This window comes from Urocitellus parryii, chromosome 11 (genome assembly GCF_045843805.1).
Source record: "Urocitellus parryii isolate mUroPar1 chromosome 11, mUroPar1.hap1, whole genome shotgun sequence".
Classification (NCBI taxonomy): domain Eukaryota; kingdom Metazoa; phylum Chordata; class Mammalia; order Rodentia; family Sciuridae; genus Urocitellus; species Urocitellus parryii.
In genome coordinates, this window is record NC_135541.1 from 9874540 (window position 1) to 9885031 (window position 10492).

The following is a 10492-nucleotide window of genomic DNA, read 5'->3' on the forward strand; positions in this document are numbered from 1 at the left end:
ATGATCAAGACCCTACTGCTGTCTGCGTTGGTGGCTGGAGGTAACCCCATCACCCGGAGGCGCCGCTCTCCCAACTCCTGGTGGGACTGGGAAGGGGACCTCCCTGCCCTCCATCCCCACCTGGCCCTCTCCCACTGCACTCCACCCTGTGTAGTTATAGGAAGGTTGGAGTGGAGTTTCAGAGAAGCAAAGCAAAGCTGGACTGAGACCTCTCGGGGTCCTTCTAGAGCAAGGCTTTTCTATCTGGGTGCTGGGTGTGCAGCAAGCATAGTCTCCATTGATTGGGTGGCTGCTTCCTGTACTCGCCCCCGGTTCTCCTTCCACAGCTCTCAGCTGTGGGCTCCCCACTCACCTGCCCCAACTGAGCAGGGTGGTTGGAGGTGAAGCGGCGACACCCAACAGCTGGCCCTGGCAGGTGAGTCAACCACTCTGTACCCTCCTCCCACCCCATCATTTCTCATCCCCCCTTTGCCCTCCCACCCTGGGGTCTGTTATGCTGGCAGAGTTGAGGATTGGTGGGACCTCAGAAGGCAGCTTGGACAACTTCACCAAAAAAAAAAAAAAAAAAAAAAAAAAACCCACACATTTTTGTGTCCTTGGCCAACCTTGGGGCTGGGGAAGAGGTGCCTTTTCCAGCTTCCATAAGGAGCCACGCCACCCCACTACCCCTGCACCACCCCACTACCCCTGCACCCAAGTTCCTAAATAGTCTCACTCTGTTAACCAATCAGACATTTGCTTACACAAGTACTGTTATTTTTATGAGCCATTCATCACCATCTATGCAAATGCCCATGCTTTATGAAACCAATCAGTGCTGCTTATGCAAATTAATCTTCAATTCCATGTTATCAATGAAAACAAATGCTTCCTTACCTTGACGTAATATACAGAAATCAAGACTGAAACACTGTCTGGGACACAGGCCCACATTATAGACTTTTAGTGACCGGGCACACAAAGATGAGTGAATTTACAATTGCATAAACAAATGTAGGAAACTCTCCTGTCTGACATAGTTGGGACTGAGTAATTGAAAAGTTGGTATAGAAAAATCATTTTCAATCCTACATGTATGCTTTAAACATTTTATTTTGATTTAGAAATGCTTAATACACATTTTACTTATCTGTTCACCAATCTTTTGAATTCTTAACTTTCTTATAAAAACCAACCCCTGTAATATGGCACCTACGTCCATTTCTTTCAAGTAGAGCAGAACTTTTTTTTTTTTTTTTTTTTTTTTTTTAGCTACACATGACATTACAATGATCTTGGCAATTCATACATTTGAAACAATTGGGGTATAATTTCTCATTTTTCTGCTTGTACAGATTGCAGAATCACACTGGTCATAGAGTCACCTATATACATACAGCAATCATAATGTCTATTCTATTCTGCTGCCCTTCCTATCCCCCCTTCCCCTCCCCTCCCCTCCCATCATTTCTCTCTATCCAATCTAATGTGACACACTTTTTTTTTCTCTTCATAACATCATACTTGTATTCTGTATAATGATGAGGGTCTCCTTCCATCTTCCGTGCAACTCCCCTTCTCCCTCCTTTTCCTTCCCACCTCTCTTCCCTATTTAGTGGTAATCTTCTTCTCATGCTCTTCCTCCCTATCCCAAGTAGAGCAGAACTTTAAGCTGCTCCTGAAGCAATCTGGGTAATGAGCTGGTCCTGACTTTTGTCATCTCTGCCCCATCCCCACCCCTTCCCCGCTTCTTTCCACTTTTTTCACAGATGCCTAATTCAATAGCCCTTTTTTTTTGGGGGGGGGGATTGCCATTTTTTAAGAGTCACCATTAGCCAGTGTCTTCCAAGCATTTAATTTAGTTTCTCTATAAATCACAGCTCTATTTTTTAAAAACAAATTTTTAATACCTTTATTTAATTTATTTTTATGTGGTGCTGAGGACGGGACCCAGTGTCTCATGCGTGTTAGGCAAGCGCTCTACCCCTGAGCTACAACCCCAGCCCCCACAGCTCTATTTTTGAACTCATATTTCATCAGCTCTGTGTCTTATCAAAACACATTAATTGCAAGTGTAACTGATGGAAACAGGCTGGGAACAGACCCAGCTGGATCAGGGCACATTTCTAACCCAGGTGGTCAGAGTACCCGTCAGAGATGAGTGCCCAGGGGGTCCCGTGCAGCAGGTGCATATTTCATCGAGGGAATGGCATCTAGATTAAGGAAGTGACAACTGGGGTGTGGGGCGTAGCTCAATGGCAGAGCGCTTGCCTGTCAAGCAGCAGGCCCTGGGTTCCATCCCCAGCACAGCAAAAAGGAAAAAGTGTCAATGACAGAATGGTGCCTGATATTCCCCAATTTACACCCTTGGCTCTGTGTACTTTTGCTAGTTTTTCACCTTTTTCAGTCTCACACTGTTTTCTGTGGGAAGTTGAAGGGGGGCAACAGCCCCTCCCCCTGGGATCCCCAAACCCAGAGTGTATTTGTGCTGAGAAACTAATTGATGTTGCATAAAATACTTCCTGGTTCAATCCTTGCCTTGGGAACCAATTAATGTTAGTCTTGGGGAGCTCCCGCCCCTCCTGCTTCTGTTTCCCTGAGGAGGTTTTTGTTTGTTTGTTTGTTTGTTTTGTTTTTTAATTGGGTCGGGTGGGCAATCTAGCCCAGGCAGAGTCTCAGGTGAGGCAAGTGAAGCCCTCAATTTGGGAGAATAATTTAAGGCTCAGCACCCAAAATGAGTAATGTTTTCATGCAACATTTTTAAAAGCAAACTATGCAAAAATATCCAGGATGAACAAAATGTCAGAACTTTAGACAAAGCCAGGATTAATCAATGTGCCTGGCACTCTACTGCCTTCGAGGACTCTCCCACCCACCCCAAGACTATGGCCCTACCTCAATACCCCTAAATCCAAACCACAACGTGCTCTGCTCGGAAATACCATAAGCACTTTAGAAGTAAAGTAGAATTTTTTACTTTGTTATTGGTGTTCAGCATAGCAATAGGATTCACTCTGACATAATTATAAAAGCATGGGCTATAATTTGCTCTAATTCAGTCCCCAGTACTTCCTCTTCCCCTTCCCCCTCCCCCCTTCCCCTCCCTCTATTCGACTGCTCTTTCTGCTATTTACTTTTAGTTGATGATGGAATTCACTGTGGTATGTTCATATATGTACATAGAAAAAATAGGTCAGGTTCATGCCACTGTCTTTCCTATCCCTCCCTCCTCTCTTCCCTTCATTCCCCTTTGTCTACTCCTTTGATCTTTCCTCTATTCTTTTTTTTTAACCTCCCCCCTCCCTTATTTTGGATTAGCTTCTGCATATCAGAGGAAACATTCAACCTTTGATTTGGGGGGACTGGCTTATTTAACTTAGCATGACAGTCTCCGGATCCATGCATTACAAAAAAGTGTTCAGGAGCGGGGACCAGGCTCAGCTCTCTGCTCCGCCAAGTACTGTTGGTATGACCTGGAACAAGTAAACTGCCTTTTTGCACACATCGTATTAGAAATAGTTAACAGTCTTTACGGCACAGACCACACTGTACACGTGCTCACAGCTGCCTTAATTAAGACATGAGCCAATGCACACTCTGAGCTTAGGGCCGTGCTGGGCACAAGGTGAGCGGTCAAATTACTGGAAGTTCATAGTGTTGGATACTGTGATTATTAATCATCCTGAGGGCCCTGCATGGTGACCATTATGGTCCCTATCTCCCGTATAAAGCGATCAGGACCCAAAATGTGCCCAAAGTCACGCAGGCTTCAGGAGGAGAAGGTAACCTGGAACAGAGACCCAGAGGAATGGAGGAAATAGTTTGATACCTGGGAGAAAAATATTCCAGCAGCAGGAATATTTTATAAATATTTTATAAACAGGAATATTTTATAAATATTTTATAAACAGAAGCCAGGGCAAAGGCCCTGGGGCAAAAGTAGGCTTGGTATATTTGCAGAACTGATGGAGGTCAGCATGGCCAAGGGGAGGAGAGTGGGAGGCTGAGGTCAGAGAGGTGATGTAGGACCTAGTAGACCACCTGAATTTTGAGTTTTCACTGGGCAAGAGGGGGAGCCATTGGAGGTTCTGAACAGAGATATAATCAGATTTATGTGTAGAAAGGATCATTTTGGCTGCTGTGTGTTTGGGGTGAGGGGTGGGCCAAAGTGGGAGCTGGAAGAAAGATAGGCGACTAGGAGCAGGGGTGCAGCTCAGTGGTAGAGTGGGTGCTTAGCATGTGTGAAGCCCCAGGTTCCATCCCAGCTCCACCACCCCCCCCCCAAAAAAAAAAAAACCCAGAAGACCAGGATATCATCCAGGCAAGGGATGAGGCGTCTGGGACAGAGTCAAGATACAAGGGAAGCATTCTCTCCATGTATAAAGTTACCGCTGATGGGGTTTGGTTTTGTTTGCGTTGGTGCTTGGTATTGGGTATTGAACCCAGGGGCACCTGACCACGGAACTACACCCCCAGTCCTTTTTATTTTTTGAGGCAGGGTGTCTCTCAGTTTCCCTGACTGGCCTCAAACTTGTGATCCTCCCACCTCAGCCTCCTGAGTCTCTGGGATTGCAGGTGTGGGCCACCCAGCTGGCTCGCTCTTGGGTTTGAGTGAGGGGTAAGAGAGAAAGAGGCCCAGGGCGGCCCCAAGGATTTTAGCCTGAGCAGCCAGGAAAGTGGAGGTGGCATTGACCGTGCAGGGAATCCTGAGGATGGAACAGGTTTGGGGGAAATTAAGAGTTTGGGTTTGGACATATTAAATTGGAGGGCCGTGTCCTAAGGAAATAGTTCCGAAGAAGGGGCATATCCCAGAAAGATGTTCAGAAGTTAATTTTTAATAGTCTATTTAACTTTTCAATATTGTTTAATCATGCCTTTTTGTGTAGATTTGGACTATTTATATTCTACAAAGCACTAAAGGGTTTTTTACCCTGATGACTGAGGTTCAGACACCCCTTAAGTTTTGCACCTGGGGCGAGAGGTGCCACCTCACCTGCTCTCAGAGGAAGAACTCAGCCCACAGGTGCCTCTCCACAGGTCTCCCTGCAGTACAATGCCAATGGCCAGTGGCGCCACACCTGCGGAGGGTCCCTGGTGGCCAAGAACTGGGTCTTGACAGCTGCCCACTGCATCAGGTAACTAACTGCCTTTCCCAGGTCACCCAGGCCGCTCGCCCCACCAGCCAGTGCTCACCTCCAAGAGAGGGGACCCAAAGGCCTGAACCACACTATAAAGGGGCCTTGCAAATAACCACTTGCCTGGCCAGACACAAGTTTTAGATGACCTATAATTCAGTCTGCTGTCGACTGACAATCTTGGCTGGACTGAGGGACGGTGTGGAGGACGGGGAGGCCCACTTTCTGCCCTCCTGGGAGTATCAGATGTGGCCTCTCCATCTGGAACTGGGTCCACTTCACAGTGTAAATAACTTCTCTAAGTTTTAACATATCCCCAAGGAAAAAAAATGAGATAACAGAATTTTTTTTTTTTTCAGTACTACCACTAAGACACATTCCCCTGCCATTTTTAAATTTTTGAGACAAGGTCTTACTAAATTGTCCCAGCCGGTCTCAAACATGCCATCCTCCTGCCTCAGCCTCCTGGGTGGCTGGGATCACAGGCGCCTGGCAGTCATAACAGAATGTAGTGTGAATTAAACGAGAGGACACCCTCTTCCTCCCCATGTCCGAGGCTTACCTCACCTGGGCTGGAACTCTTCAGCATTCCACGTGGGTTGGCGTGGGTTGGCCCTGAAATTGAACCTACCCCCACCGGATGTATAGGCTTTCAGAGGGGGGTGGGAAAAACAAAGAGGCCGGGTAACAAGGCGTCCTGCCGTTCTAGATTCTCTCTGGACTCTTTACCCCTCCCTGGGCCTCAGTTTCCCCAAGAGAAAATAAGGGTGGAGAATTAAACTAAAAAGGGACTCTTATTTTTCTCATTCCCTCCAGAGTAGTATCAGATTTCTATTATCACAACTTTTATTAAGTCAGTTTATAGTTAGTATAGGGTTGTTATAATCGTCACATGGTGATGGGTTTTATGTTATGGCATTTCTCCTACCTAGTAACCAACAGATGGCTCCCAGGAAAGACGAGGTCCCCATCCCCACTACTGGCTCATGCAGCCATCACTTACTTGGGCCCATCCCAAGTGGCTCATCTCCTGGGTGTCCCTGCCAGGGGGGGGGGGGGCCTAAGGGCAAGGGACTGACCCTCTGTGCCCTCCCAGCTCCTCCAGGACCTACCGCGTGGTGCTGGGCCGGCACAGCCTCTCCACCGAGGAGGCGGGCTCGCTGGCCATCAAGGTCTCCAAGGCTGTCGTACACCAGAAGTGGAACAACAATCTGGCCCAAGGGTACGCTCTGTCTCAGGGCTCTGGGGGTGGAGGTGGCAGGAGCACAGATGGGGTGTCACCAAGGCCATGGGCTTACCCTACCCCCACCGCTTCGATCCTTCTGTAAGGAGGGGAAGGGCTCTGACCTCATACAGGTTTGGCCCGTGCAAAAGTTGCCTGGGGGGGGGGTGATGGGGGGGGCAGGGAGCAGACTCGGGGAGCAACCTGGGTCTCCTGCCTCCTGAGCCTGTAGGCCTCTGTGTGCCCCAGGCCATCACTGACCATGTGTGTCTAGTCCATGACAAGGGACACAGGGATGCTGATCTCAGTGGAGCAGGACACAGACCCTCTGTACTTCCTGTCCCTGAAGCCTCCTAACAAGGTCTTTTACATTTTCAAAGATGCCCAGCTACACTCCCTGGGGATCAGCCCAGGGAAATCTCTCTGCACTCTTCAAAGCCCTGCTTGGCTAATGCTCTTGAGCTCTGTCTCTTTCCTGACCAGGAATGACATTGCCCTGCTCAAACTGGCCACACCTGTCACCCTGACTGATAAGATCCAACTGGCCTGCCTCCCACCTGCCGGCACCATTTTACCCAACAACTACCCCTGCTACGTCACAGGCTGGGGCAGGCTGCAGAGTAAGTGCTGGCCCTGGCCGGGAGCACCCAGGCCAGGCAGGGAAGGAAGGTGCTGTCACCTGTCAGGTTGGGTCTCTCACCCCACTAGTCATCCAAGGTGGCCTGGGTTCAAATCCCAGCTCTCTCACTATTTGCTGTGTGACCTTGGGCACATTACTTGGCCTCTGTGCTAGTTTCTTCATCTGTGAAACGAGGATAATAACAGCACCTACATCCCAGAGAGGATTGAAGGAGATAGTCCAAAGGAGGCACTCAGACCAGTAACAAAGGCACATAGTAGCTGCTGTGTGCTAGTTGTTACTGTCACTGGGATTGAATGAACGGTACAGAGACCATATGACACTTCTGCGTAGCACAGATGGGCCCAGAACAGCACAGATTCTGGGACCTCAAGGTTCTGGAGCTCCACAGAGGTCCCTGGAGCCCGCATGGACACCCCCCCCCCTTATCCAAACCTGTCTCCTGGGCCACTTGGTCTTGCTACTGAGAACATGGTTGAGCGTGAGTCTTCTTTTGACATAAACCCAAGGGTCAGAAATCCCATGACAATATGCCACCAAAAGGGACAGAGCACCTACCCGTCCCTTATAAAATCACCAGAGGTTTAGAAGATTCTAGGGAGGTCTGTGCAGAAGAGGGATTTATTTTTCATAATGACATAAATCTATGAGTGACAGATGAGTACATCAACATTGATGCACTCGGAGAAATGACTACGGCCCCCTGACTAGCTTGTCTTCAAAACCAAGGACACAGGAAAACTGTGCAGAAGCAAGAAGTGTGGAGGGGGCGTCTCATGCAAATCAGATACAAGTGTGCCCACCTATTTGTTACCCAGAAAACCCCAGGGCAGGGAGATGGTGAGATGGTGGAGTGGCCAGGGCCAGGGATGTTCAAATGCTTGCCTGAAGATCACTATGTAACCTCAGCAACCCCCTCTGGACCTTGGTTTCCTCATCTTTAAAGTGGAAACTCTGTTGGTGAAGATTAGAAGACATGTGTGATAACGTGCCAGGTGTTATCCGAGTGTTAATTATATATCAGTGAGAGTGATCTTAGGCAAGGGACTTCATTTCTCTTGATTTCAGTGTCCCATGTATCAAACAATATTTATTGATATTTCTTCCAGGACTGCCTCTTTGGAAAGCCTAGTAAAGGGCAAGAATGCAAATGCTCCTTATCCTCTCCATTAGTAGGGGCGGTAATGCTGATGGGGTAGTATGTGACGGTGGCAGTGTCACAGGGGGCTACTAGGAAAGTGCTACCCTGACCACACCAACGATTTTTTCCAACTAGTGTGCTTTAAGATTTTAAGGATTGAAGAGTCTCAACCCTGGGGCAGAGAGACACAGCCAGCCATTAGGAACAGGCCAGAACCAGGAACTGGAGCCTGGAAGAAATTCATGAGCACGCCCTCGGAATTTCTTTCCTGGGTGGGTCCCCCTCAAGCTTTTCTCCATGGAGAAAAAAAAAAAAAAAAATGGCAGCCACTGCTGAGTCCTCCCTGGGAGGGAATTCCTCGTCTCCAGCCCAAATTCCCAGGAGAAGAAGCTCATTGGCTTAGTGTAAGTCAGGTGCTCACCCCCGAACCAATCAGCAGCGGCCAGAATACTGACCAATCAGCTGTGAGGGCACAGGATAGAAAACATGGCTGCTCCCACTAGAGCCATGGGAGACCGTGACAAGGGCCACAGCGAAAGGGGCTAGAGGGACAGCCCAACAGGTGTCACCACTTCCTTCTTACTCAGGAGTCCCCCTGTCCCTCTGATCCATTCTTTCTGGTCTCGCTCAGCCAATGGGGCTTCTCCCGACATCCTGCAGCAGGGCCTGCTGCTGGTTGTGGACTACGCCACCTGCTCCAGCGCTAGCTGGTGGGGCAGCTCCGTGAAGACCACCATGGTCTGCGCTGGGGGTGACGGTGTGACTTCCAGCTGCAATGTGAGTATCCAACGTCAGGGCTCCCTCGACAGGGGACGGGGAGAGGTCCCAGCATCCGTCCTCACCGCTCCTGGCAGAGCACTGGAAACCCCTCTGGACATTCCAGAATCTGGTCCTTATAATCTCCAGAAAAGGTGGCTTGTAGAGAGGCGCTCTACCACTGAGCCACAATCCCATCCCGAGATGGTGTCTTAACTGGGCTCTGCAGTTGAGTGGCGACTGAGATGGAAGGGGTTCTCATGTCCTTCAGACCAAGTGTGCCCTCAGTCTGCCCACACAGACCCCAGGAAACTCCTTGTCATGGGAGGAGGTGGCTGGTGGTGGATAAGAGCTCAGCAGCCTAACTGGTGTGCAGCTCCGCAGGGTCATTTGTGCCAGGACAACCTCAAGCAAGGTGTAGCCTCTGAACACCCCAGGTTTTCCTCTCAGGTGAACTGGGTACTCACAACACTTGCCTCATAGCTTTTGTAAGGAGATGAGGCCAATAAAGTGCTTAGCTCAGCTCAGGACACTCAGGGACAAATCAGCTCTTGTAAGTCCTACTGTCGCACCCAGAGCTGTGGCAACCCACGACAGAGCAGCATGAGTGCCTGAGAACAGGGATCCCCCTGGGCAGCCCCTTCCCTTCCCTTCTCTTCATCTGACTCTTGCTCAGGGTGATTCTGGAGGGCCCCTGAACTGCCAGGCGGCTGATGGCAAGTGGCAAGTGCACGGCGTGGTCAGCTTCGGGTCCACTCTTGGCTGCAACTACTACCGCAAGCCTTCCGTCTTCACCAGGGTCTCCAACTACATAGACTGGATCAATACGGTAAGAACCAGACCAGTCCTGAGCCCCATGGGTCCTGCCCTGCTCACCTGGCCCCACAAATGCCACCTAGGGTCTCTCAAAAGAGTTGGAGGGGGGGGCCCTCAGAGGAAGCTGCATAATCGCATCCAAAATTTCTGCATGTCAAATTGGGTGAAAAGCAACAGAGAGGGCGAGTTTGCCCAAGGAGGTTGGACACAGGACACCCCTCAGGCTTTTTGAGTGGGTTCCTTAGGATTAGTGGAGTATTTCATTTTTGCTTATCAGTGTGGGGGCCCAGACCCCACCATCCAGTGCTATAAATGACCATATTTATTTGCAAAGCCCAAACCTAATGGTCTGAGATACCCCCCAACCTTAATCATTAGAAATTAGTCCCCCTGGAGAGTATTCTGTAGGGTGACCAACCATCCTGGTTTGCTAGGACTGAGGGTTCCTTGGATGAGCGTTTTCAGGGCTGGGTTGGGATGCTTGTGGGCAAATGGGGCCAAGTTGGTCCTCCTGTGACTGTGAACATGTCCCCAGAGAGCTGTGTTCCTATGAGCTTCCACAACAATTTCTATTTTTTATTACAACCAACAAATTTGTTTACAACAATAACCATAAAAATCATTAAAAATAATTTAAAAAATAATCACTGGCCAATGGCTCAGGAGGCTGAGGCAGGAGGATCACAAATTCAAAGCCAGCCTCAGCAATAGCAGGGGGGTCTTCACTCAGTGAGAACCTATCTCTGAATAAAATACAAAATAGGCCTGGGGTTGTGGCTCAGTGGTAGAGCACCCCTGAGTTC

General features: G+C 49.2%; 1 protein-coding gene across 1 annotated transcript in view; it reads left to right on the forward strand.

The window, feature by feature from the left end:
- The window catches only part of LOC113191186 (chymotrypsin-like elastase family member 2A), a 12693-nt gene continuing 2201 nt past the window's right edge, over positions 1-10492 (forward strand). Inside the window, exons 1-7 of the mRNA XM_026400857.2 lie at positions 1-40; positions 327-415; positions 5017-5114; positions 6211-6336; positions 6820-6956; positions 8749-8894; positions 9550-9702. Coding sequence (XP_026256642.1) covers positions 1-40; positions 327-415; positions 5017-5114; positions 6211-6336; positions 6820-6956; positions 8749-8894; positions 9550-9702 — 789 coding nt within the window. The remainder of the gene's footprint in view (positions 41-326; positions 416-5016; positions 5115-6210; positions 6337-6819; positions 6957-8748; positions 8895-9549; positions 9703-10492) is intronic.